Source organism: Eufriesea mexicana, unplaced genomic scaffold (genome assembly GCF_001483705.2).
Source record: "Eufriesea mexicana isolate 0111107269 unplaced genomic scaffold, ASM148370v2 scaffold10344, whole genome shotgun sequence".
NCBI classification, from domain to species: Eukaryota; Metazoa; Arthropoda; class Insecta; order Hymenoptera; family Apidae; genus Eufriesea; species Eufriesea mexicana.
The window spans coordinates 16072-43751 of record NW_016918030.1 but is presented as its reverse complement, the minus strand read 5'-3'; the positions used below and the strand labels follow the sequence as shown (position 1 = coordinate 43751).

The following is a 27680-nucleotide window of genomic DNA, read 5'->3' as shown; positions in this document are numbered from 1 at the left end:
TATATATATATATTTGTGTGTGTGTATCAAAGGATATGGATCGTGTACTCTAAATCATCAAGATCCCATTCGATCGAACGTAAGGCTTTCCGTAATTCAGTAGTAGTCCACTCTAACTCGTCGCGTGAAATTGGGATTCCCCCACTTACGGTAGGACTCGTGACAACAACATCCTGCAATTCTGTCCAGCGCCCGTATAAACCGCGATTTTTATTTAAGGCCTTACAAACTTCGCTATAAAACAAAAAATAGATGTTACTTGTATCATAAATTATAAAATTAGTTAATAATAATTTGATATTATCTTGCTAATAAAAATATACTGTATGTTAAAAATATATGAATATAAATTTATGTATTGTAAAGAAACAACACAAACCATTATTGTTTATAAGAAACAAAATTAATAAAACTATTTAATATTTAAGAATAAAAATATAAACTTCATAATTGTAATATCGTTAGTAGTTAATATTATATTACAAAATATGTTATATTTAAGCACAATTTGACAAGTGTTATATATTTAAAAAGATGCTTTAAATATCAACAAATTTGTTTTCGATACGGAATAAACGGAACAAATCTTTTTTCGTCTATTTTAATATTATAAAAGTTTGTTTATATATCATAAGTGTACGTTAACTTTTTTCCAATACATTAAATCAACATTCAAGAAATGAAATAATGATATATGAAGAAAGAATTATCCTCTTTTGATAAAAAGATATTGATCAATTATACATTATCGCTTTAAGTTTTCAGTACTTATTTCGTGTATGTATTAAAATATCAAAACATTAAGTGGTAATAATTAAATTTTTTTTTATAAATATGTTGCATAAAATTTGGCAAAATCTATAAATTTTTTTTATCATACGTAAATATGAAATGGTAATAAATCTAATCTTACATATTGCGAAAAAAGTTCAATGTTACTTCCGATAAATATAGCGAGAAAATTTTAATGAACAAAATAATATGTAAAAAGTTAAGATTAGGTGTTTATAATGTATGTGTATTAAGATAAGATTCAGAATAAATGGATTATGGTAAAACATTCCCTGCGAGAATTGAAATAACTAGAAATTACTTTAGGACAAAAGTAAGATTTCTTTGTAATTTAGCTTATGACTATTCTTAAAGGGCTGATGCATGTATACATTATCAATGTTGTAAAAGGAATAACAAAAATTCAAATGACAACTGAATAAATTTCACGAAATTAATATCGATTTATCAATGATAATCTTGGAAGATAAAAAATACTGAATAAAAATTGACAACAATATATAACTTTTACTTACTCCTTGACGACAAAGAACGGATTTTCTAGCGTCATTCCTTCTTTTAATTTAAAGAGGTGGCCTTTCTCGCCGCCTCACGGCACCCACAGAAATACGTATGCGCGATTTGTCGATCATCGGTAGAAATTCCAAATGATCTTGACAGAACTACCGATACTTACAGAAATGATGACAATAATCAAATTGACACTTACTCGCGCTCCACTATTATGATACCACAACGTCGTGGTGTATTGTGACGTCTGCTTTGAGTCTTCTTGCAGACGACTATTTATTCGATTTTAACGTTCGTGCGCAAACACGCCTGTCTAAAAGCCACTGTAATATTGATTTCGTGTTGAAATACTTAAAGTGTAGTTCACAGTCAATTGAAGACACAATAATTAATAATTCAAATTACAATAAAACATAGATGATGAATATTACAATTTGATATTTTATCACATTACGTATTAAGTTTTATAACAATATAGAAGATTTTTATATTTCTTGTTGTTTGCTTAATAATATTTCATTGTACGATAATACTTGCTCGTCTACATCCATAGATTGAAACTTGCGTATCGAAAGAATTATTTCGCGCTAATTTTTTGAAAACAAGATAATGAACTGCAGAACAAATTTTAAGCTTGCTATTATATTTCAATTTAGTTTTCATTTTAACATAATATGATAGTTACTATAATTTAGTATTTACAATTAAATAGTGAATTATACAAGACCAATTTTTAATTATATGTAAATAGTAATAAAGTTAGAACAAACAAATGCAAAAGACGTAAAAACTTTTAATTAGATAATTATAATATGACTAAACAACATCATAAATACCTTATTACTCTACAAAATATTTTTAAACAAAATTATATAGACATATATTATTTTAATTCAATTATTGCATGTGATTTGTATATTTCGATCATTGATTACGATGTTAATATCATTTCCCGGCAATCTTTCAAAACCGTCAAGTGAAGGGATGTATTTAAAATTTTGATGTAGATAAAAGTATTAAATTAAAAGTTTTTATTTCCTGAGGATATGTCATAGAAGAAAACGGCGTCTGCAATTTTGGAACATAAAACTCGTGAGTGAATAAATTTTGTGTTACATTTGTATAAATTTCCATCTGACATACATAACCTCTTTTCTTTTGATTTGTATATATAAGGAAATGTACACTTAAATATACACTTGTTTGCAATAACAATTTATTTTCTATGTATATTTTTACAGTTTTTAAACATAAAATTAGATTATTAAAATGTATTTGTATTTTGTACATGTTTATTGACATAAAACTTATAATCATATGTAGATTTCCAAGGAATATATTTTATAAGTGCTAAAAAATATAATGTTTACAAAGCTGATATGAATATGCAAACTGTATTTTTAAAGGTTATATTCTGAAACATCATTCTATTAAACATAAATGCATATATATTACATATTTATTTTATATTATATAGTTCTTTGCAATATATACAAAGAAATATATAGCTATTTATATAGCTATTCTTTTAAACAAGTAAAATTTTCTTACAAGCATCATAGAGATATTGGTTTCACTAAGCCAATAGGTGTGCATTAAATAATTTAACAAGGTTAAAGATTTATAATTATATGTGTGTATATATGTATATATATTTATATATTTTATATTTTTTATGCTCTAATATATATACATATACATATATGAAATTGCAAAGAATATTTTAGGCTTTAAATATACGTCTGGATTGACACAATATAGTATCTTTTGAAAAATAAAATTTGTTTATACTTCAAGATATAAATTTATGTCAATCCCAATAAGAATATGCAATCAACACAGTCCGCCTTCATATTCATCTTCTTCCTCTTTTTCTACATTTTTTGAAGGTGCTGCTTGGGCTTGTTCTTTCTCAACAACATCTTTAGATGATGTTTTGGCAGCATCTTCAGATTCTTGAATACCCATATTCTAAAAAATTATATGGATTAAAATATATTTTAATAAATTTCTTTGTTAAGATAACTTTATTATAAAACACATAAAAATTAAAGTAAATTAATAAATTTATTGCTTACTTCAACTTCATCTCTAGTTTCTTCTAATAATTTTAAGGCATTAGGAGATACATATGATTCTGCTGCATTTGCTCTTACTCCTGAAGGAGGTAATGCATATTCTTGCTGTGGCAGACGTAATCCTCTAGCAAGTTTAGCATATTCCACATCCATATGTTTAATAAAGGGGTTATTTAATGCTGCTCTTGCAGCATCTGCATCTTCATTATCATATGCTTGTAATAATATTTCTAATGTATTAACCTAAAAGTAATTAGGAATAAATATAATGGTTTTAACTAATTAGGAAGGTACATTATCTATTCATCTTTCTCAGAGATATAGTTCTGACCTCGGGAGCATCACAGCAATTTCCCCATTCCTTAAAAGCTTTCTCAGCTGCTACCTGGTCACCTCGAGCTAACTGTACCAGTACTAATGCTACTGTTAATCTACCAACAGAAGATATATGTTCTGTCTGTAGATGCATTCCAATTTCTCTTCGAATTGCATCTGCTGCTTCATCATACATTTGTAATTTTACTAATAATCTTGCTACTTTACTCATATATTCTGCTCCCTGACTTGGACTATCTTCACCCTTTATTAAAAATACATACTATATAATTGTCAAATATATTATTATTAATTATACAAACAAAATTATATCTGACCATAACAATGTTAGCAGCACGTTTAAAAAGTTCTAATGCATCTTGTGGTTGAGTAGCTTCTATCATTTTGCCAGCTTTATCAAGCACAGTTGCACCTGATTCAGGTGAGCCATGCATTTGATACAAAGAGGAAGCACTATGTGCTAATTTTGGTACTTCTGTAAGATTTCCCATCTCTTTGCAAATTAAGATAACCTGTTCAATGCTCCTACAATTGTATATATTGTAATAAATAGTAATACTTTATATAAAGTATAACATCACTAAAGATATAAATAACTTACTTTGCAGCATGAAACCATCTTTCATATAATTAATGTTAAAGAATAGATATATTTTTAAAATTTATAAAAAAAACTAAGAACTTAGCATTATATATGAATTTCTTATTTTAAAGGATACGATCTATTTTCTTTATAACAGTTAGCAGCTTTCATTAAGCAATCTTTACACTGTTGATAAGACTTTGCTATTCTAAAGCAAGTTGCTAAAATAAATAATAAAAAAAACATTAGATTAATTATTTGATATTATGATGTTAATTATTTATATATATTTTACCTGCACTCGTGTACTCGTCGGCTGCAACTTCGAAATCAGGTCTCCATTTTAACACTGATCTTTTTAAGCTATAACATAGAATTTCTTTATTTGAGTAGATGGATCAATAAAATCGAAATTATTTTTATGTCATAAAAGAATACGTGTTATTGAATTTATATAAAAAATTGACGAAAGTCAGATCAATTGTTGACAATGCTTCACAATTTATCATTTTTCACTAACAATACCTTTTCTCAGCTTGTCGTATGTGAACATTTCCTTCTTCGATTTTTGACATTTTTCTCCGAATGGTGCTTTGCTTTAATTGCCCCTCGACTTAATGATTGCAAAAGCTGTCAATTTCAGAATTAGTTTTCTTTATTCAATGATTCTTATCAAACTACTGTGCAGACGACAGATTTCGTTCTGTGTGAACTAAATATTGTTAGACTAGTTTATCAGTATATGTCACTTAATTACATTGTGTGTGAAATAGAGGGCTCTGGGAATCTAACCATTTTTGTATCAGTTTCAACTTTATCGGTACGACGACTCATATCGATAATATTATAGTGGGAATTGCTATTATTTGAAACATTTGTTTATGAAGATTTTTAATTACTTTGATTTTGTATTTAGAAAGCAATACACATTATTGTTATATTTTAATGATCTTTTTTTTGTAATAAAAACATTTCAATAAAAGATATAAAATATAATGTATAAAAACAAGTAGAATAATATAATAAAGATAAAATTTTTTTTCTTGTTATTTTATTATATTACTTAAAAATGGAAAAATATATTAAATATATAATATTAAAGTAATTATTTAAATAGCTATTTATAACATTTTATTATTTAATTAATAATATCCATATGTATATAGTTTAAGAAAAGCGTAATAGGTTACTATAAGCGCTTTTATATCGTTTGAAATTGTGTCTTCAATTCTTTAGTAGGTGGTGCTGTGAGTAAACGATTTTAGTCTCATATTCGTGTTAGGTCACTTGAAATCTTGATTTACGGTATATAAAAATAAAAGTATAATTCTTGATATTATTCGTTCAAATGTAATAGTATAGATGTTGATATAGATTTCATATGCCTATGACACTTCATTGTTAATTTTATGTTGTTATATATTTGTATTAGTTTCAATTTATTTTACACATATCTACAATTGACCACATTGACGGGAAATAAGAAGAAATTGTAACAAGACTTATTATCTTTTACTTCAGTATAATTTTAGTTTAAGTTAATTAATTAACGATTCAAAAGTGACAACATTTTTAAAACGAGGTAATTTAATATGTGGTTCTTTTTTCTACTGCGTTTATTATTTTTCTTACATACTGCGTCATAACCTTAGAATATCTTCATAATTTAGTATAATTTATAACAAACAGTTTAGGTTTTCATTTTTTATAACGTTATACGATTCGCAATATTATATTTTTATAGAATAAATAGATAAAAACGTCAAATGGCTGAAAGGCTTGAAGATCTTAATTTACCAAATGCAGTTGTAACAAGAATTATAAAAGAGGCATTACCAGAAGGAGTTACAATTGCTAAAGATGCTAGAACTGCAGTAGCAAAAGCATCTTCTATTTTTATATTATATTTAACATCATCTGCAAATATAATTGCTAAAAAAGGAAATCGTAAAACAATAAGTGGTCAGGATGTTATTCAGGCAATTAATGATATAGAATTTAACCAGTTCGTAGATCCCTTGCAGGAATCTTTAGAAAATTTCCGTAAAGCTCAAAAAGAAAAAAAAGATGCAACATCTAAAAAAAAAACAACAGAAGAAGGATGAAGATGATATAATAGAGGAGGAAGATGGAACAAGAGAAGTTATGGTTTTTTGACGTGTATTATGCAAACATATTATGTCATGTAAAAAGTATACATTTTACACAATTATTGTATAAATCTAATATGTTTGTCACATTCTATTTATTATTACAAAATGAGAAGTAAAATATATTAGTATAAAAAGTTAAAATATTTTAAATAATTCAAGTCTCCTTTAATAAATTGTGTTACTTTTTCAAACAAATTGATTTTTCTTTAAAATTTTTTATTTTGCAATTTTTTTATTTTAACAATGTTTGTTTAAAGAGTATATATACATTGGTAAAATATCAATATTTTATTAATGAATATTTTTAAGATACTGCACTTGGGAATGAATTTTTATAAAAAAACTTTCTTATATAAACTATCATTTACAAAAGCTTGTTCGCTATTTTTGGCTTTTTTGCATTATTAACTCTTAACCACCATAATAGATTAAAATTGTAATTTTCACAGTATTTATAAGGCTATTATATTTACAGATATGTCAGTGACCATTTTATATAAAAATTAATATTTGTAGTCAAGTGTTAATAAATGCAATTCATTCTATTTTTTTTATTTTCAAAGATGTAGTTTCTTCTTATTTATATTGTAGATAATAATAAAAAAGTTACATAATTTTAATCTATTTTAAATATGGTTATTATATTATTTCATTTCTATAAAGTTTCATCATTGGTATTGAAAAGTAATACCAAGATTAAAAAATTTATATGTCTGACCAACATTTCCTTTCAATAGTAACCATAGTTTTACAAAAAATCAAAGATATATTATCAAATTAAATTGTTAAATGGAAAAGATATAATTAAACAAATTTCATTGGATAAATTTTATAAGTTTTTCACAATAGTAGATGAAACTGTCTAAAGTATATGGATATATGTAGTAATTCTTTCATATAAATTTATAAATAATAAATTATTAATATATCGTTAAAGCAATAGAACTTGGAAGATATGTAATCTAAATGGAATTATTTACAAAAAAACATCATTCATGTTTTAAGGCTTTACAATGTGAATTTTATGATCTATCACACTTCTACACATTGGACAACCTGAAGAAACCATGTTTGCACAACCTGAACAGCAACAAAGGTGCCCACATGGTAGAAAAATTACTTCACACTATAAGAAAGATACGATCATAAACATTGTAGGTTTGTTAACAAAATTTTTTAAATAAAGTTTAAAAAAATTTTGCTTACTTGTAAATCAAGGCAAATTACACATTCGGCAGTATTGATACTCTGAGTAGTATTATATTCTTGATCATTAGAACTTGTACACGCTTCTTCTGGTGGTGCAGAGGGTGTCATAGGTATTCTAGATTCATTAAGTTTTATTTCTGCTAAGTAATTTTCAACTGCAAGTCTTATAGCAGTACGATCACTTTCACAATGTATGCCAATCTATAGTATTAAAAGTATATAATCTATTTTAATATAACAAATATTGATTATGTATAGATTAAGAAAAACTGATATTTAACATACAGTTTTTAATTGTTCATCACTAAGATCTGGAAGTAAAGATGGTAAAGAAGCTAAAAATGGCAAACAATGTAATGCACCCGCTATTGCAACATGTCGCACTAACATGGGCTCTAACATTTCTAATAAGCCCTGAGGACGTGTTTCCATTAAAGATTGGTATTGCATTAACCAAAATTGACTTTTTCTTCTAGAATTCTTCAAAAATAAAATAATTATACATATATTGTATATACATATTATATATAGAGAGATAGCACAAATCTAAATTTATGCTTACAGCAATACAACGTTGCTCTTCTATATTATTAATTGTTTCTAAAAGTTGATCTCTTCTGTTTTTCTGTTGTTCTAATAAATTCATTAGAATAGCACTTAAAGCTACTCTTTTTTCAGCTATCTCATTCTATTTGGTAAAATAATAAATATTTTTATAATATGGAAAATTCAGTATATATAAAAGACTTTAATAATTATAGATATTACATACAAGTTGTTGATTAATTTCTAGTTTTCTTCTTTCCAATTCAATGTTTGTAAGTGTAGCTAATTGTAACTGTACTAAATTGACTTGTTGTACAATACTCCAACAACGTGCATCACTACGTTCTAACAGTGCTGCAACAGCAGCCTTCTGTAAAACTTCATCTTGTCTTAATGTATCAATTAAATTTTGCCTATTCTTTTCTTGATCTTGCACTATTTGTGCTAAATGATCATTATTTCTTACTTCTCTGAAATATTTGTTAAATATTAAGTATATTTATATTTTTATATGACATATTAGTATATTACTAACAATGTGAGCAAAGATTGTGCTGCATAATCTCTATATTTACTATATTCTTCCAATTTTCTAGTTTTGTGGAGTTCTTCTTCAAGTAGTTTTTCCATTGAAACTATAAAAAATATATATATAAATATAAAATTACAGTTATATAAATTATATACATTTTTTTAAATATTTAATACTAACGAAGAGTATCCTTTGTACGAAACAAAAATTGTTCTTTGTGACATGAAGATAATAGTTGCATTTCTTCTTGTTTTTCCCGTTCTAATAATTCAGCTTGAGTTTGTCTTTCTTCTTCGCTATTTCTTAAAAATTCTTTGATAACATTATCTGCTTCTTTCTCAGCTGAAGGAGAAGTATTAATATATTAATAGTTTCAATATTCTGGGAAAATATTTTTTAGTTTTATAAATATTCTTATTTTGATTTTAAATAAGATAAATATGACTGAAAAATATTTTGATTATACCATTGTAAATATAGCAAAGTAGACGTGCTCTATTAGAATCTCTTTCTTGTTGTACTTTTTCTAATTCATGTCGTAATTGTGCTTGTTGTAAAACAAGATCTTCTAATAGCTAAAAATAGAAGTATTTTATCATAAGGTATTATATAAATTTGATCTTAAATGAAAATGAGAAGTAAATAGATAATTTTAAATTCAATACCTTCTTTTTATGTTCTTTTAACATTGATTGAATTCCAATTTCGTATTCTTGTTGCTGTTTGATGTTTTTCTCAACTTCCAATAATGCAGTTTGACGATGCTCCTATGAAATAAAATCAATTTTTAAATTGACAACTATTTTCTCCATTTACTAAGATATTACACAAATGCAATACAAGCAAAATTGAACATTGTTTAAACATATAATATAAATACATAAATTAATTTTTACTTTTAAACATATAGTAAGTATTTTATAAATTACAATAAACAATAGTAACTGTGCAGCGAGATATATCTGAAAGCATACTAAAATAAAAGAAGCATCCACATGCCTTCATTTTTTCTAGCTTCTGTAATGCTGCCTAAAATTAAAAATGAAAACATTTAAGACACACTGTGCAAGTGCAACATCAAAATTTATGGTCCTGTAGCATATGATACCTGTACATCATTATTTTTATTCTGATATACTCCTTGCTGATCCTCAAAATTTATATTTCTCGATAAATCTGTTTCCAAAACAGACTCTTCTGGTGAATATTCAATGCCACTTTCATTTGCCAAAAATGCTATAATGACTATTGTGCCTCCATTTAAAATATCTTGAGGTGGATACAATAGGTTTAATCCATCAATATTTAACTGTGCTAATTGTTGTGCATAACCCAAAGACTTAGGAAGCTTATGAAGAGATTTATTTTGACTAATATCTAACACAGCAAGTTGTTTTAATTTTCCCATTGCCTCTGGTAATTGTTTCAAGTTGTTTCTTGCAACATTTAAAATATTTAATTTACTTAAATGTACTATTTCATTTGGCAGTTTTCGAATATTGTTGTCTTGTAAATAAAGTTCCTAAAATACATAGTAATAACATATAATTTGTGTTACTTCAATAATAAATTTAATACTGAAATAATACATACCTTGAGAGAAGCAAGACACATTATATCTGATGGTAAATTAGTAAATTCGTTTCCATGAATATCTAATACAACAAGTAATGACAAATCGCTTAAGGCACCTCCACCCGAAAGTGAAGTTAACTTGTTACCATACATCCATAGCATCTTCTTTCTGAATACTTTACATAATGAATAGATACCGGAAGGTACATGTTTTAAAGCACATTCAGACACATCAAATATTGGTTCTGGGTTTTCTCTGGCCTATCATAATATACATTTACATATCTAAATATTAATAATATTCATAGTAATTAGCATTAATATTTAATTTTTATTGTTAGGAGAAATTAAACTTTTTTTTATCAATGAAATAATTAGATCAATATTGAATAAACAAAACAAAATATTAAATACGCAATGATTTATCCATTTGTGTATATTATTAAAAAAGTGATACGGGTTATATAGGCATTATATAGGTTTATAAAAAATATAAGTATTATATGTGAATTATTACATATATACATATCGGAAGTGTAAAGCCGAAGAATCAAGGTTACCCATGATATAAGCAAAATGAATGATTAACCTCCATTCATTAAGAGACGTACCAAGTATAATTTGTGTTCCAGTCGAGCTTTGTAATCGATAGTGCAGGTCATCCTGCCATCAGTTTGTCTTCAACCACCAACACGTGATTTTATGTACATACTTGATAAAACACTAGCCAATATCTGTTAAATTGACAGTTAGTTAGCGAAACGTATGAAACAGTGATGTACCTTAATATTTCGACACCCTGTAGAAATTTTCAACATTACTTTGAAACTAGTATTTTTTATCGAAGTCATTAATAATTAAATTTTAATTTGTATTTGTTATATTAAATAGCAAAAGAAGATATACAATTCAATTTGTGATTATAAATTAATTTTTAAATGTTTAAAACTTTTATTTTGTATGTATTCGTAAAGATATAATACTGAATGAAAAATATGACTAACAACAATTTAAATATTTTATTGAGCTATACATTATCATATAAAGAAACGAGTTACAAATACTGTACAAAACATTCAATACAGGAATCTAATAATCAATTATATTTTAAACAGTTAAATCTTTATAAATTTCCATGTATTATAGTTCGTACAACTTTTTCTCGTAATCTTTACTCATAGTCTTCATCACCCTTATATCGCGAATCTCATTTTTTCATATTATTATAATTTCTGAAACATTATCATGTATTTACATACGTTAATAAACATTCTAAAAAAATAGGCAGTTATCATATATGTACATCTAAAAATTCAACTCAATCAATTCAAATATTTTATTTGCTAAAAAAGTAAAGACTTTTCGCAAATCTTAATTGTTTCGTACCTAATTCTAAAAATACAGTATCAGCTACAAGCTCAAATCGCTATTTGCCGAGCCCCTTTGTTGTTTTAAGATATTAGAATGTTATTTTTTTTTAGATTGATGTTTTGAGATTAAAATAGACAGCTACGATTTCTTACAAAAGTAACAATAGAAGAAAGTTTTTCAAGGATTTTACTGTTTGTTACAAATTTTGTGAGGCTTCTTTTTTCCTTAATCGATATTCCGTTGGTGTGAGCATACCCCTGAAAAATTGTAATATTCTTTTAAATAAAGTTAATTCATTTATCTCAATTACATATTTGTTTCATCGAATTATTACTATTTAATACGTTCAAAATCTTAAGAAGATATAGGAACATTCTTTTAATATTAATTCGCACAACTAATTATTAAGAAGTATTTACGTCCAAACCTTAAAACCGTATCAAAAGAAACGCAAACGCCCTTGTCACACATTTTTTTATAGAGGTGCCAACATTCTTTTTCTTTGTTAGTATGAAACTGTGGTTCCGCGGGTGTAGATTGCATTTGTTGAAGAGTTTCCTTTGAAGGTGATACAAATACAGATTTTACCTGGAAATTTCATAAATTTCTTGATAATTAAAATGAATATATTCGGAGACGAAATATTTGTCTTACATTCGTTGGAGAATTATTTATGGGCATTTTGGTTTGTTGTGCGGGAATTTCAGTTCTCTGCACGGCCATTCTTGACGTCATCTTTGCTTTTGAAGATATCATCTGTTTTTCCATTCCACTGTAAGACAATTTATTCTGATGTATTTTTTTCAATTATAATATTATAAAATTATAAATAACGCGAAGCAAAATAAAAGTTATACAAAGAAATATATCCCACTGGATATTTCGGCGAATATATCGAGAAATCTCTTATCGATCTCGCGTTTTTATTACCCTTGAATAAAGAGGAAACGTATTATACGGGCTATTAATACAGCTCGTTCACGATCGTTTTCTCTATTTCCGTTATCGTAGACCTCTTATCGTTCCATTTCTTTCTTTCAACGATATCATATAAATTCCCGAGCAATCGAAATTCCTGCTGTGAATGGATAATAAAATTAAATAAAAAGAAGATTGATGAAAGATTGATGGTTTTCCGAATAGATAACCGGGTATCACTATCTTCATATTATATAAATTTAATACATCGCAACTATATATTTTTCCTTTTTTCATCGTCAATGTAATACACAATAAGTAAAGGATGCTGAAGTATGCCGAAGTATGCAAAATATTCTTAAGGCCGTTCGATCGTGACCTTTTCTTATAACAAAAAGCCATTGTTTTATTTGTATAATTTAACTTGCTTCATATTACGATGTAAGTGATACCTTGATTATTAAATTCCTTTCACGAAAAACACAATAACATGACTCATATGAATATATAGAATTATAAATAGAAAGAATCCGTGTACTCAAGGACTTAACAAATTAATATAATCATTATAATATATATATATAACACGCATTCAGCAACAGATACTAATTGAACTTGAACTTTCTTAGTAATAGTACTCATATCTGATAAATTATTATCAAACGTATATACATTTCAGATATATCATTGGAACGTTTTGAAACGAGTAAGAAATTCGCAATAGTGGAAACACTTTCATTCAGAACAAAAAAAAATAATATATGTATATATAAACAACGATGAAAGAAAAATTTAGATATTTTATGAAATTGTCTCCATCGAATGGCACAATTTTCGTATGAGAAACTTGTTCGCAATTTTAATACTTAAAAAAATAATAACATATACATATAAGTAAGCGGAGTATAGAAACGTAGTACAAAATAGGCACAAATTTCTATCATATTCCTCTACGAAGTGCCATCAGAGCACTATGAAATTCTACTTCCGTTTTTATACTCACGATCGTGATGGCGTGCTACGAGTTTTCAGTAACTTCCGTTTTTTATCGTGTAAATCACCAATAGGTACGGCCAGGCATCTCTTTTCGCGATCAGTCAACGGGACGTCGAGCGGCTCCTCGACGTCGTGAATCAATGCTAGAACAGGCAGGGCTAAACCAGCAGCGTCCGTCCTCCAGGACACGGTTTCATCGTTCGACGAAATACCACCGTTTCCACGCTGGTTAACGATCGCCAGCCACGGTTGTGTCGTTTTTTTCTCCTCCTTTGGCGAGGGTTGTTGCTCCCTCGGTGAATCCTCGTCGATGGAATCGTTCTGAAAGGAAACTGCGCCACGACTTTATTTCATCCAACGATCTCGAGGGTTCGATCGTTCGAACCAAATCGCAATTAATATATAATTTGGACAGACGCACGAAAGTAACCGTACTAACTGACGAAATCTTATTCGTTTAGGTTTTAAAAGTTTCTTCGAAATTTCGCGTCAATAAATATTGGAATTAAAGTTGAAACGTTCATGAACGACGATAGTCACGGTAGGTTCGAAACGGTGCAGCTATTTAATCGCTTCCATTTGAATAACATTGTTCGATCGCGTTTTTATGTGGCATTGGCTGAGATTTTTATAGTCAATTCAATTGTATCAAGGTAATATCGAGTCGGTGAAGTTTATAGTCACGATAAGTATGTTTACCGAGTAACCTGATTTAATGGGCCGGTATTCGTAACACTTGGCCGTTTACCGAAAACTGGGCCAAACGATATCTCGTGTCATCGATTCGGTTTTACACGACTAAATGAACTACCCAATATTTTTCCACGAACCGTATTCCATCTCTACCCTTTTCCCTTCTTACCCTATTCGCTACTCATAAACTCTGTTCACAAATGCGAACTTATGAAAACGAATACCGATATTTACACTAGATCTATCGATCTGTAACGTAAACTAGATCGTCGATCTGTATCTAAATATAGGTCATACAGTTTATATCTGATAATCTTATTTGAATGAAAATCAATGTTAATTCTGTCAAAAATTGTGTGCATACTTTCAGCAACTGCTAAAGTAAAAGATCTGAAACGAGTTACTTCGACGCTTATGATAGTCCTCAAGTTAAAGTCCATGAAGAAAGATTACTATAGTGGCAAGAGAAAATGTTGTCCTCGATAAAATAACGAGCTAAAAAATTAAAGAAGAAAAAAATTGGAAATTCATCTATCGAGTCGTTACTTTATTTTATATTTCTTCTCGCAATTACAGATCTTTCAATGTTTTTCCTTCCTTTTCGTTGTAATCTAACGTCGATTATGCTGAAACCGCGAAGAACGCCGTACCGTGATCCCTAAGAGCTTACACTTTACGAACATTTGTTCTTAGAAGTTTCATCGTTAAATCGTATCGGCGTTTACCCTGACCGAACAGCCATCAATAGAAGTGCAATTATTAAAACCCGATTACGTGGCGAGTTTCAATGGAATATTTTGCTTCAGGGTCAGTGGCGTAATAGAGAAGAAGTTTGGTCGATTTAACGTGTTCGATCCTCTTATTGTCTTCACGGGTTTCATGTCGTTCTACGATAGAGGTTCCCTTTAATTAGCGACGGTATACGTATTAAAAGAACGAAGTCGTTGTTGAAACGATTTTATGGATGATTCGAGTGTGAAAGGTACCGTCAGGAATTTTCACGTACCACTCATACAATTCAGTGGAAGAAAAGGAATCGAGGGAAATTGATACGCGAACAGAAATCGGATGAAATTGTAAATGGAGATCTGTTAGATGGAGCTTAGGCGAAAATGTAAATTTCAGAAGGACCCATTACAAGGAAATCAGAGTGATTAATTTGAAGCTCTTGCTAGGAGTTGCGTAAAATTGGTCAATTTGGAAGTAACACGCCTAATCTCACGTATATTTTGAATTCTAGCATATTATTCGTCATGGCTATGATACATACAATTTAGATTAAGTGACAAGGTGAATAATGAGATCAAAAAGAGATGGTGAGAAAATCCAACCAAACACGACACGCGACGTGAGGAATCTCAAAGCATTGGCGTAAGCATAGATCTACCATAGTGTATTATTATCGGTATGTTTCAGTGGAAGACCATAAGAGAACTAATAATAAAATTCGGACTGCTTACCGTTAACCTTTTACCTTTGAATGAACACTCTGTTCCATAATAACTAGTAATCTAATGACCAACGTTATGTATATACTTACATATATGTGATAATAAGTGATATATGATGGTTTAGTAAAGTTATATGGAGAAACCAAATTTGATTATAATAACTGGCGAACTTATCGATGAATCCCTCATTCTCCAATTTTGACGATTTTTTAATAGAAGTGAAGATTTGGAATAACTTTTTTCTTTGCACACGAATGTTAAGTTGTTTTAACTTTTGAAATATTCCTGGCGAGTCTATGGTTATCACGCATTGTCACGAGTATGCACGTGTAGATAACAATATTACTGTATAACGTGGACAAATTTTTGCAAATATTTCGGAAACTAAGGTAGACTAGTCCCTACGTGCAAATGAGAAAGTCATTCTAAATCTACGCCTAATAACTTTCAAACGATCCGATAAGTGACGTGTTTGCTCAGCGATCCACGAAAGTACAGATCTTCCGTGTGGAGGAAGCTTTAAAAGTTTGTCGAAGCTTGCGTAAAGATTCGTGCGGATAATGAACAAAAAGTTAACGCCGCGTTTGGTATGTGTTCTTTTCCTGGTACTTCAAGACAGTACCGAAAGACGATGGTGGATATTTCGAAATAATTCGCGGCATCCGCGGCTCGCGTGTCTTGCGTCGCTTCTAATTAACTCGTTCAATTATCATTCCACGGCCGTCTTTACACGCGCACGTGTGTTATTAAATTCTTGCACGATATTCCATCGCAAGTGTAGGAAATATTGTCATTCGCAACGTACCTTAATAATCTAATCACCTTTGGGAGAACATAAATCACCAGATGAAAACTTTACCTTGGGCACATAAAAACTTTTTATTTTTAACGCATTGAAAAAGTATCTAATTTTGCCTAATCGGTACAGTAATTTCAATTTTTTTCAATTATAGAAATTTTTAGAATTTATATGAATTTTATTTCTACTAAAACGTGTTAAGTATAATTTTGTTATTAGTACGAAAAGCGTAACTCATCTCTGTGCCATTTTAGGCATGAAAAACCCAGATTGAGTTAAACTCGTCATTACGGTGCAAGGAGTTAAGTGTCATGCATATATATTGATATACTCAAATATGATATTTTATTTTTGAAAATTAGAGAACGTGAGCTGTAGAATAGCTGTTCTACAGTAAAGTAGCTATAAAAAAAAAAACAAACTTTGAATTTAGGAAGTAAAATCATCCATGAAATCATTTATGCCAAGAGAAATGACCTCGAATTGTTAATTGATTTCTAGCAAATTCTATTCTTTCTAGAACTAAAAAGCATCAAGATTTTACGATGTACCTGTCTTGATAGGCTTCCTCGCGCTACTCAAAGCTGAATTAATCGATGTTTTTATGATCGACGTGGTCGGTAGCTTGCTGCGTAACTCGTTGATTAACTTATCATCCCTAAGAGAACTCTCGGTATCGCTGTCGCTGTCCGCAGAGCTGACAAGAGATACCATTGTAACGATGTCGATCGTTCTGGCATCGATCGAGTTCCTTGCACGGCCACCCGATTTGTTTCGTGATTTCCCGTCCTCGTCGTTTTTGCAGCTACCACCGCCCCAAAAACGTCTTTTGGCACTCTTTGAGCGTCTCTTTAATGGTGCCGATCTCACCGATCGATTCGTTGATATCTAATTACGTTTAATATCAATTAAACATCGAATTAAACATCATTATACTTCTTCCATCGAGTAAAGCATCGAACAAATATCTTGGATAGTAATTACAGAGTAGGAGGAATATTGTAAAAATTTTATATAAAAGCTTGTTTGCGATAAAGATAAAATATTTCGCTATTTTTCCAAAGACATTTATTGCAACAGTATCGATATATCTTGAAAAATATTTCGCCATATCAGATAAATTCGATATAATCGATATAATGTTAATTAAAAAAGAGAAAACAAAAATGTTATACCTTAGTCACAGCCGTATCCCCTTTCTCTATCGCGTTACTTTTATAATCCATATTTTGCTTCTCTTGAGTCCTATTTTTCCCCGAGGAATCGAGCACGATGTTAACATGAACGCGATTATTAGCCGAAGATGATTCCAAACGTCGTTGTGGTGGCGCAGAACTGGTCCTTCTCGATCTTTGATCGATTTTCTGATTTTCTGTCTTCTTCAGTGTTGAATTTCTTTCGTTCACCGAGCTAGATCTTGCTTCCAATGAGTTTTGTGACGATCCAGTTTTATCGATCGTAGAATTATCTTTGTTCTCGACAATCGTACTCGTAGCTATAATTCTTTTAATTGTCGAATTAGATTGATTAGCCTCGGTTGTCTTTTGAGTTAACGTTTTGTTATCTGATAGAGCATCTCCCTTTTCGATCACCGTTTTATTTTTCGCGTTTTTATCAATTACAGACGCTAATTTACCATCTGTGGCAATTTTGTGCACTACGATTTTCTCGTTTGTTGAGTTATATTGAAATTCAGGGACATTTTCTCCATACACGTTTTTCTCATTGCTGATGTTCTCTTTGGTCTCCGTGATCGTTCGATTTAAAGAATTCTTATCTATAATCGTGACACGATTATCAGTCGACAGTTTTTGAGGTGCATTTTTGTCCGACACTAAATTCCATCTGAACTCTGTTGGCGATCTATTTGGGTCGAGGAAGGCTCGGTTGGTACCACTATGAAAATTTGCACGCTTCTCCTTAGCCGATGAAAAATCCTCCTTCGTCGCTTTTGTAACTCCCACGGTCGAATTTTCGATTTTAATCGATGGGAACGTGGTAGACATAACGCGATAATTGGTACAATCGGTGCCTATCGAGGATTTCTTCTTTGTACTAGAAGAATACTCGTCGATGCTCGAACACTTCGATATTTGCTTAAATAAGAAGAAAGTGTTTAATAATTATTTATAAAAAATGAGTAATAACTAATAATAACTAATAACTAAGTAATAACCAATTATACCTCGTTCGGTTGCTCCTTCCTTGCTTCAATCTTCTCTCGTTCCTTGTTCTTCGTATCAGCAGAAACCTTATTTTCTTCCAACGTTAGAGTTTGTTTCATCTTGGTAGAAGGATGAAGAAAGTCAAGTGCTAACTTGTCGTTATTTTTCCTCAGAACAGCCGTATCATTGTTTCGTGGTAAAGGTTCCACCGATTTTTTAGTGATAACTTCCGCTATTTCTTTCTCCTTTCCCTCATCTTGCGTTATTTTACAACTGTTAACCAGAGGAACTTCGGTCTCACTTTCATCTTTCTTTCGTACAGGAGACGATGGTGCAGTGATCGTAGTATTAGTCGATGTTTGAGACTCGCATCTCTCGTCTAAAGTTTCACGAGCCAGGAAGATATTGATATTAGCTTTATTCTTCTCGCGATGTTTCCAAGCAAGTCTCAGCCTCTCTGCCAGTTCTAACCTAGAGTAAAGAATCGTAGGTTTATCCATTCCGACGAAACCCCTAGATCTACCAGTGCTCGATCTGGATCGTCCACGAATTTGACGAGCCACCACTTCAACTTGTCCAAGCTCTTCCTCATTCCTTGGACGGTTTTCTTTCCAAGCAACGCGAACCTGAAATTCACCATCGATCACCGTCACAGAATCGGACGAGTGTTTAAGAAAATGACAATGTTTCATTCAAAGATAAACGTTAAGTAAAACATTGTTCAGACGGTACCTTAGGTCTCTCGGAGCTAGGTTTACCGCTCGTTCCACGCTTGCCACGTGCGAAGGGACTCGCGCAGATCTGCAACGATTTATCATCCTCCGCGGATCTCTGTCGTCTAATTTGTTGACGATGTGGTGCAGTTGGTTGCAAGGATAATTGTCTGATCGGTCTGATCGGTTTCTCGAACCCTGACATTCCGGTGCTGGTGATCACCACCGAGGCTACATTCTATCTTTCTACTGTGTCTCAGATAGATGAAAAAGGAACAGAGAGAAGAGAAAATAAGGTCGACAGTTTCCAATAATTTTCAATGGTGTTAGCAAATCGGTACTCACTCGACGCGTTCACGATTTATACGAAGGATCGAAACGTAAGCACGATGGATGAATTTCCATCGTGGTGGCGGCGCGAGCAAACGCCGACTGACTAACTTCATCCATTGCCCTCTGACACGATCGTTCACCACCACTGCCATTTCACCGATTTACCTTCGTGTTACCTACCCACCACTAGCAATCGGTGCCCGTGTGCACCACCGGAGCCACTAACACGTTGTCGTTTCCACCCTCTTCCCAGCGAAGGGGTGGTTGAACGATGTATTGCTCCCTTTAATTCGAACGACGCCCGACACTAACACACCGTTATTCTGATCACAGCACACCGTCAGAGCAATGCTAGGGTAGTCGAACTCACTCACGTACGCTAACTCGACATGCATTGCCCTCTGATTCACGATCAGTGGTGTAACACGAGACGTGAGACACCCTGAGGGTTGCAGTGGGTGTTTTGTTTTCTGCTCTACATTTTCGCGTATTTCTTACGTTTTATTTTACAGAGATTTTCTACAATTTTTTCATTTTAAGCGCGTTAATGTGATTAAAAGAGCATGAGTTATGTTTGGACTCGGTTACTTAATGGATGGTGTTCATCGATCGATAAGGATCTTTATTGCGCGTGCTATATGGAAAATAAAATAAAATTAAACGGCTTAAAGTTACGTTACATTACTCTGCTAATCCATATTTACTTTATTCATTTATGACCCAATGTGTACAAACGATAATGTAAATTATTATTGTATTCGAAGGAGAATATATGTACATATTTTTATTAATATTTCCTGACTTGTTACACTTCAAGTATAGATTAGATTCATTATAATTAAGTTACAACAATTTTTCTTAAAAATAATCAACTAACACTGGAACTACCAAAGTTTTTATTTTACCAGCCGCTTTTGACAAAGTTACTATTGATTTTCATTCAAACAGAATAGTAATTACATGTGCTTCTTTATTTTCCCTGTACCGCTTTAATTAGCGTCAATTATGTACACTATATTTAGGTACATAATACAGGTCGGTAGTTTTAGCGTTAGAACTCAGAGTTCTTCTTTCGAAAATTTCTTACTGTGTAGTCAAAACGTGTCCCGATTTCCCATGTAAAAAATCAATCGTTCATTCACGAAACTATAAATTTGCATCTTCGTATTCTCGTAGTCATCGAATTCCGTCACGTGTCTTCCGTTCGTAATTTCTGGCACCGGAGAGCTTCTGGCTCGATATTGTTCATCGAAGGTGTTGCGAGCGTGTTCGAGTTGGACTGAAAGGCTCAATTTCGCGGGAACGTGTCATACGAGAGGCAAACTCGAATTCAGCCGGCAGTCACCCAGTATTATTGATCAAAACTTTACCTATCATCTGACAGCTTGTTGTCCGGTGTTACCATGGCATCGGCGATCATTCGAATTCGTTCCATCTCGTTCGTCTCTTTCTTGCCCGCCCCTTCGTCCGCGAAAGTCACTCTTCAACGCTGCGAGGATTTAAACGAGAAACTTTCAGCCCGGAACTCGGCCACGCTGAATTCCCGAAAATTAAGAGAACTCGCCCATTAGCGCTTGCCGCTGTAATTGCACCTCTTATCAGCGACTTCGACGTGCTTCGGCCTCAGGGATGGGCAATACCGATGGATAGAAACGCCGCATGTCACATATTTTCACTTTCTAGACATTCGCCGTTTAATCATCGACCTATAATGGATAATTAAATGCTTTATAAATAAATGATAATAACTGTAGTAGTGCCATGAAGACAAATGATTATATATAATTATAATTACATATTTTTAATCGAATAAAACTTCTTTTTAAGTTTGTCAAAGATAGTTGTATGTTATTAGGAACAATAGGAATAAAATACCTGAAACGAGACATTTTGACCATTTTGATAGATCTAGCGTTAAAGTTCGGTACATCGATGATTTTTCTTCTTGGAAACATGTAAATTATATATTTTTTAACCCAATTAACGATTAAATGAGGACTTTCTGAAATTGTGACATACAGTTTCTACAGAAACACAAAGCTTTGTTCATCAATGATGGGAATCCATTTTCTTATTTTTTTATTTCTATTTCAGATTCTTATTTGTTTACACGAATAAATGTAACTTTATTTAGTTACGTTGCTTAATTACCCTCTAAATCGTGAAAATGTTATAAATAAATCATCTATACGTAAGTAAAATATGAACCGAGAACGATATTAAATAGCATAATGTATTAGAAGCGTTTTGTAGCGAAATATTTATACGTTTTCATTCACGGTGGTAAAAATTTGACTTTTATAATTTCACGGTTCGAGTTTGGCCATCCCTGTTCCTGTTTCCGAAGGAACGACTGTCTATCGTGCTCTATCAGGACTGGAAAGTTCGACTTGCGAGGCTTGCCAAGAAATTTTCGAGGCCTCGTTTCACGATCAAGCCGTCTCATCGCGATTGATGGACGCTTGATTTGCCCGCGACACGAGAAACGGAATTATAAATTATTTCGCCAACTATTTTCTAGTACGTTTGAAACGTGATTTATACCCACGGAAATTCGCAGAAACTAGAAAGGATACAGTCACTTGTTTTAGCGCGACAATAATTATGTATGTAGCATGAAAGGGGTAGTTAGGGTACGAAGATCCCAACGATCACTACCTTTTATTATTAGCAAACAAATTATATATTATATATATTAACATTACAATGACTTTACGTATTATAAACATAGTCTTTTACAGATATCGAGGATTAATATCACGAACGTTGCGAAATGGCGAGCGATTCTTTCACCTCGTTACTAGAAGATTCCTTTTCCGACAACGACAAAAGTATCGAGGATTATTGGTCCAAGTTGAAAATATCCTTTGCATAATAATGCTATATTCCTATTTTTTAAACAATCACGTTATGGGCGATACCAAGTTGTATCCACATATTTTCCCTAACTCAACAATGTTCACGATGCCTTGGAGAATCTAACCGTGAAGTACGACGCAGAATTGTTGCAGCAGGCTTTGCAACAATGTTTATCCTCGTGTCCGGATAATTTACTAAATGAAAAAATTTTCAATGAAACGTTTCCTTTCGCTTATCATCTTTTATCCGAGGTAAACACAAAGATAACGTTATCCTAGTAATTATAGTCCCAATATTATTGTAAAATCTTACAAGACCAATCTTTAGTGTAAGGTGTTATTATAATTTTCATGTTTATTCTTGTTCAAAGGCTTTGAAGCAGATTGACGAAACGATAAATAGTAATGTACACGGGGACCCAGTTAAAGACACAAAACGACAATTGCTCGTGTGCAATGAATTACTGAGTGTATGGGAGAAATCTATAGAACGCGTGTCGAAACTTTGCAAGACGCCCGCCATTAATCTCAGATGCATACTGGAGAACGTGCTTCTCGTAATTAGATTAATATTCGAGCATTGCAGAGCAAGGTGAGATTGTCAAAGGATTTCTCAATCATAATGTATATAATGTATATTTAAATATACCGTATACAAATAATTTAAAAATAAAATTTCTGAAAGTAGTTATTCTAACTCATTCGGTTGTTTGTTATAATTTTATTTATTGATCAAATAAAGATACATGGTTAGTAAACTCGAGTGATTTCTTATTTTAAGCTTGGAAACGGCTATTTTCACGCGATTAAGTAGAACTTTCGTTCTTTTTACAGTAAAAAATTATATGGTGCTTTGCTCGAGGACGTATCGGAGGAATTAACGAATCTTTTTCGCAAGACGAAAACGATCTTGAATCTATTCCTGACCACTTTAGACGGTGTAATAGTCTTCGACACGGATATGGAATTGGAAACGGAACTGTTGGTAAAAGGTAAGCGATCCTATTACGTCTTAACGATTCTTTAACCTGAGCCATCTTTATCTTCATCTAATACGTCAAACAGAGGAAAGAGAACACCGTTGCGCTGTTCAATTTCCCATTTGATATTATCAATATTCATTTCGAAGATTTGGAATAGTTATTTGAAATTAATATTTGTATATTATCGTAATATCTGCAAATATATTGATAATATTCCTTTCATTTTGTAAATTCGAATAAAGTGGATTCCCTTTGCTCATATGTATTTTGTTCGCAACAGTAATCGATTCGATCGGATTATTCGTTACCATTTCTCGCGAATTGGATCTGAAAACGTTCGTGGAAACGTCAAAAGTATTTGGCAAATTGGCAATTACGCATCAACATCCAGTAAAACGAATAAAAGCTACGAGCGTTACTCTGCATCTTGCACATCTAGCGAAAGACATATCCTCGATGCTCTCGTTCTCTCAAGTACGTTTTAGAAATAAGTTTTATCCTAGTAACCTGGTAGTCAACAGAAAATATAAGTTCCGATTTTTATAACTGAATTTGTAAAATGGTTAACATCATTGAATTAATTTCATTATGACTCGCAATTCAAGAAACTTAATTTTCATAGATTTGAAATATTATTTGAAATATTGTCTGGATATAATCAGTGTTTTAAATTTTTTCTTCGTGTTATTTTGCTTCGTATTATTTGTCTCAAATGGTCTCACGGTACATTTAAAATATTATTTGAAATATAATCTGGATATAATCAGTATTTTAAATTTTTTCTTCGCGTTATTTTGCTTCGTATTATGTGTCTTAAATGTTATCATGGTACGTATATCAATAGTATCAGTTTACTATTTAAGAAATCTCACGGTTTATTAAATACTAAATACCGAAGAATAGTTACTGAAGGCAAGTTATATATTGTAGAAGTATATACATAGGTATGCACGTATGATTTCAAGAATTTTTCAATTTTTGCAAACTTGTATAATCGAGTTTTCGTAGGATTCGACTGATCGGGTCGACGAAAGAAAAATAAAAGTGATTGGCCATTCGTTAAAAATCTTGGATAGACTATGTGTAGCTTATTGTTTACACATAAATAATGAAGTCCTTCCGTTTGTAATCGAACTGCTGTTAAAAATGCACAGGTATTTAATTATATGTTCTTTCCTATTTTGTTCTTTTTGTTTCGTTCAAAATTATCGTGTCATTACTTACCGTCAGATGTTCCCCACTGTGCTTACAAAAATCTGAAATCGATGAAAAATTTATCGAATTAATAAACGTCCACATTTACAAGGGATCAGAGCCATTTCTGAATACCATCTTCAAGTCTTCCGATTTCAAGCAGGTTCGTCTATCCTATATGCTTAAATCGGATATTCATATATTATTTGATACTTGCGATATATTTTAGGCGTTTTTCGAATATAGAAATATAACAAACATTGATAAGTTAGGCTATCACTTGTTAACAATTAGTATTATGAAAAAATTAATCAACATGCCATACGAGCATCATTGTAAATGGACATTGGGTGCTGAGTCGATCATCGATGTCGCATTAACCAACATTAATTTTAGTAAGTATTCTATCTTGTTTAATATTTGTTCAATTCACAAATCTTACACGATGTCAAAAAAGTTACTTAAAGTCACTAGATGACTTTAAAAAAAAAAAAAACCTTGACATTGGACGTAAAAAGAACGTAGCTAGAGTTTGCAGAATTTTGAAAACATTTAAATTTATGCCATCAAATAGTACAAGAAGAGATTTGCGTGGGTCAAGTGAGATTACCGGGCGTACACGACATCGGAGAAAGACCGAGGTCCGCTTCGTTATACGAAGCCACAATAGTGCCAATTTGTGGTTTGATTAGTCAAATTCCTACCGATGGATTTCACGCTGTCGAATTGATTTTGTTGAAACATTTACTAAGCAATCAACTTTGGAGTTCCTTGCTCAGTTCAGATATTTGGTGTTTCATTGATCGGTTTGTAAATTACATACTTCTAACGTTGCATAAGTCATAATCGCAAGTGTCGCAATTAAAATCGGCTTCCATGACTCGATATTCCTTTTTGAATTTGTCACGATGGAATATTATAATTACGTTCTTAAAACGTGTTATACCGTAATTTAAAAATGATTATTCATAAGATACTGTGCAATCTTTTATTAGATGCACATATATTTTACCAAAGCCGATTTTTCCTTCGATATAAATGAACTTTCTGAATGTTATTCATTTTTCTGTAATGTATTATATCTTTTAGCATTGCGTCTTCGGAACTATGCGCTAGTCATCTGAAATATCTATTGAAAGTTTATGCTGCTCTAATGAGACGCAGCAGCAGTCTCGAGGTCGTTATATTGGAGAACTTAATCGGAAGGTTGTACAATTTGCTTTCGGACGAAATGAAACACACTCTTATAGTAGAGTTCGATGATCTCGAAAATCTGTCCTGGCTACCACTTGCACGATTTTTGCCATCAAAAACGAAATCATTCTTGCAAAATCGGTTGGCTTGCGTATTAAACGAGATCTCGAGTACCTTTGCTGAATTACAGCGACAGCCTACCGTAAAGAATTGGAATCGCCTCGTAAGCTTTGTTCATATGAATAAGTTCTAAACAGGTTTCCGATCGACTTTACTATATACGAAATTTAACAACCGTTTTCTTCGTTAAAAGATAATGCTGATATCACTGATTGGGAAACTAAATTGCACTGGAGAAGAAAGCATCGTTCGTATTCTTTGTCAGATATGGAACTCTATCGCGAGCACGATTGAAATTTTCGAAGACAGACAATTGGATATACTGTCGGAATTTATGTCGAAACTGTTCAGTGTTATGCAACCAGAGAAAATACAAGACGACATCTTTTCTTCGGTATGCATAATTATTCAGAATTAAATTCATACTATGCATAGTTAATTCGATATTAATATATAACGATAATGAGATCAATTCTTAAAAACTTTATTATTCAGTTGATAAATTGTGCAAAAATATATCAGTGAATGACATTTCGACGATTTCAGATATTAGATGCCGTGCTGACGTCATTCTTATGTTTCCCATCACACGTAAAGGTGATCGCGTCACATTATTTGAGGGCCAATAAGAACCATTTTGGTAACTGCGGAATTAAAACTGCCAATGCATTAGCAGAGCTCAACTGTCGACTTCTGGAAAGCGATAATCCATGGGTACGACAGGAAGCCTTTGAATCATTCGATAAACTAGCTCATACGTGCCCCAATGAGGATCTTGTTACTAAAATGGCTGCTGCAGTTACAAAAAAATTATCGTTAAAAGATTCCTTACCAGCTTATCTCTCTGGCACGACTTATTACGAATTTCAAGACTTATCAGATGTTTCCGATTATTTGCGATATGTAGCGAAACATTCTCAAAATGTTTATCACGTCTGCAACAATTATGATGATTCTCAAAGAGACGAAAAACTCGCTAAATTAGAGACCCAGTCTATTGAAAGTTCTGACGAAACTCGATCTTTAAATGACTTTGATGAACACGTGAACAAAATGTGCGATGAATTGAATGATATTTTGAAAAAGAATCGCGACATTGGAAGGTTCACCTTACGAAGATTGCGATTAATTTGTGCGAAGATTTTGGATTTAACTGAATCCAAATGAGTTTTATTTTCGTATATTTCATGAAATAAATTATATAGCATAGTGTATAAGTACATATACTGTATCTTATATGATACTAGATAAACTAAACAGATAAATACAAATATTTTTCCATTTACATTAAGTATCGTCTATACTTGTACAAAAGATAATGATTAAAATGTATATAAACGTATAACGTAGCAAATTTGAATAAAAGATATATTTACGAATTACTTTAAAAATAAATATTCGAATACGATTTATGGTAATAAATGCATTTAATGCAACTGTTGTGTAAAAATTGACGTAATATACACACGTGTGATGACCATCTATACATACCATGATGGTGATATCCATGCATACATACTAGGTCTTACAGTAGATACAGTCACTTACGAAATCATACCTCACATACGGTCAGCAGGA

General features: G+C 31.5%; 6 protein-coding genes across 7 annotated transcripts; 2 read left to right on the top strand and 4 right to left on the bottom strand.

Annotated features, from left to right (window-relative positions):
* Positions 1 to 25: 25 nt before the first annotated feature.
* LOC108553422 (syntaxin-10-like) lies at positions 26 to 1598 on the bottom strand. Its single transcript, XM_017908299.1, has 2 exons — positions 1308 to 1598; positions 26 to 234 (listed from the first exon to the last, which is right to left on the bottom strand). Exons 1-2 carry the CDS (start codon positions 1340 to 1342, stop codon positions 27 to 29), a joined length of 243 nt encoding a protein of 80 aa, XP_017763788.1. The 5' UTR covers positions 1343 to 1598; the 3' UTR covers position 26.
* Positions 1599 to 2350: 752 nt separating this feature from the next.
* LOC108553417 (uncharacterized protein C1orf112) lies at positions 2351 to 27269 on the top strand. Its single transcript, XM_017908292.1, has 13 exons — positions 2351 to 2394; positions 22495 to 22613; positions 22717 to 22863; positions 22983 to 23203; positions 23446 to 23603; positions 23875 to 24068; positions 24603 to 24748; positions 24825 to 24951; positions 25018 to 25183; positions 25363 to 25594; positions 25878 to 26205; positions 26296 to 26496; positions 26649 to 27269. Exons 2-13 carry the CDS (start codon positions 22527 to 22529, stop codon positions 27267 to 27269), a joined length of 2628 nt encoding a protein of 875 aa, XP_017763781.1. The 5' UTR covers positions 2351 to 2394; positions 22495 to 22526.
* Positions 3136 to 5027, bottom strand: LOC108553420 (gamma-soluble NSF attachment protein). The gene is made up of 8 exons (XM_017908297.1): positions 4825 to 5027; positions 4595 to 4662; positions 4436 to 4520; positions 4318 to 4335; positions 4034 to 4241; positions 3712 to 3960; positions 3381 to 3623; positions 3136 to 3273 (listed from the first exon to the last, which is right to left on the bottom strand). Exons 1-8 carry the CDS (start codon positions 4872 to 4874, stop codon positions 3136 to 3138), a joined length of 1059 nt encoding a protein of 352 aa, XP_017763786.1. The 5' UTR covers positions 4875 to 5027.
* On the top strand, positions 5743 to 6442 carry Chrac-14 (DNA polymerase epsilon subunit 3 Chrac-14). Its single transcript, XM_017908298.1, has 2 exons — positions 5743 to 5881; positions 6044 to 6442. Exon 2 carries the CDS (start codon positions 6066 to 6068, stop codon positions 6402 to 6404), a length of 339 nt encoding a protein of 112 aa, XP_017763787.1. The 5' UTR covers positions 5743 to 5881; positions 6044 to 6065; the 3' UTR covers positions 6405 to 6442.
* On the bottom strand, positions 7453 to 11082 carry LOC108553418 (E3 ubiquitin-protein ligase LRSAM1). Of its 2 annotated transcripts, XM_017908293.1 has the most exons (13): positions 10926 to 11082; positions 10333 to 10575; positions 9848 to 10261; positions 9739 to 9768; positions 9405 to 9506; positions 9206 to 9314; positions 8920 to 9081; positions 8743 to 8842; positions 8434 to 8677; positions 8224 to 8349; positions 7947 to 8141; positions 7659 to 7862; positions 7453 to 7578 (listed from the first exon to the last, which is right to left on the bottom strand). In XM_017908293.1, the coding sequence occupies exons 1-13, from the start codon at positions 10974 to 10976 to the stop codon at positions 7453 to 7455; spliced, it is 2106 nt and encodes a 701-aa protein (XP_017763782.1). In that variant the 5' UTR covers positions 10977 to 11082. The 2 variants fall into 2 exon arrangements, with proteins under 2 accessions (XP_017763782.1, XP_017763784.1); XM_017908295.1 differs by lacking the exon at positions 9739 to 9768.
* LOC108553419 (uncharacterized) lies at positions 11876 to 19652 on the bottom strand. Its single transcript, XM_017908296.1, has 8 exons — positions 19440 to 19652; positions 18728 to 19333; positions 17718 to 18638; positions 17094 to 17430; positions 13607 to 13931; positions 12340 to 12457; positions 12113 to 12273; positions 11876 to 11942 (listed from the first exon to the last, which is right to left on the bottom strand). The coding sequence occupies exons 1-8, from the start codon at positions 19623 to 19625 to the stop codon at positions 11882 to 11884; spliced, it is 2715 nt and encodes a 904-aa protein (XP_017763785.1). The 5' UTR covers positions 19626 to 19652; the 3' UTR covers positions 11876 to 11881.
* Positions 27270 to 27680: the final 411 nt, after the last annotated feature.

Bases quoted from the DNA above. Each gene is read 5' to 3' on its own strand.
- LOC108553422 (XM_017908299.1), bottom strand. From the start codon at position 1,342: ATGACGCTAGAAAATCCGTTCTTTGTCGTCAAGGA. The intron at 235-1,307 runs GTAAGTAAAAGT...TTTGTTTTATAG, and splicing joins CCGTTCTTTGTCGTCAAGGA to CGAAGTTTGTAAGGCCTTAA.
- LOC108553420 (XM_017908297.1), bottom strand. From the start codon at position 4,874: ATGTCAAAAATCGAAGAAGGAAATGTTCACATACGACAAGCTGAGAAA. The intron at 4,663-4,824 runs GTATTGTTAGTG...TCTATGTTATAG, and splicing joins ATACGACAAGCTGAGAAAAG to CTTAAAAAGATCAGTGTTAA. The intron at 3,624-3,711 runs GTCAGAACTATA...AATTACTTTTAG, and splicing joins ATTGCTGTGATGCTCCCGAG to GTTAATACATTAGAAATATT.
- Chrac-14 (XM_017908298.1), top strand. From the start codon at position 6,066: ATGGCTGAAAGGCTTGAAGATCTTAATTTACCAAATGCAGTTGTAACA.
- LOC108553418 (XM_017908293.1), bottom strand. From the start codon at position 10,976: ATGACCTGCACTATCGATTACAAAGCTCGACTGGAACACAAATTATAC. The intron at 10,262-10,332 runs GTATGTATTATT...TATGTATTTTAG, and splicing joins TGTGTCTTGCTTCTCTCAAG to GAACTTTATTTACAAGACAA. The intron at 8,678-8,742 runs GTTAGTAATATA...CAAATATTTCAG, and splicing joins GCACAATCTTTGCTCACATT to AGAAGTAAGAAATAATGATC.
- LOC108553419 (XM_017908296.1), bottom strand. From the start codon at position 19,625: ATGTCAGGGTTCGAGAAACCGATCAGACCGATCAGACAATTATCCTTG. The intron at 19,334-19,439 runs GTACCGTCTGAA...GGTGAATTTCAG, and splicing joins CTAGCTCCGAGAGACCTAAG to GTTCGCGTTGCTTGGAAAGA. The intron at 11,943-12,112 runs GTTTGGACGTAA...ACAATTTTTCAG, and splicing joins TCTTTTGATACGGTTTTAAG to GGGTATGCTCACACCAACGG.
- LOC108553417 (XM_017908292.1), top strand. From the start codon at position 22,527: ATGGCGAGCGATTCTTTCACCTCGTTACTAGAAGATTCCTTTTCCGAC. The intron at 24,749-24,824 runs GTATTTAATTAT...ACTTACCGTCAG, and splicing joins CTGCTGTTAAAAATGCACAG to ATGTTCCCCACTGTGCTTAC. The intron at 26,206-26,295 runs GTAAGCTTTGTT...CTTCGTTAAAAG, and splicing joins TAAAGAATTGGAATCGCCTC to ATAATGCTGATATCACTGAT.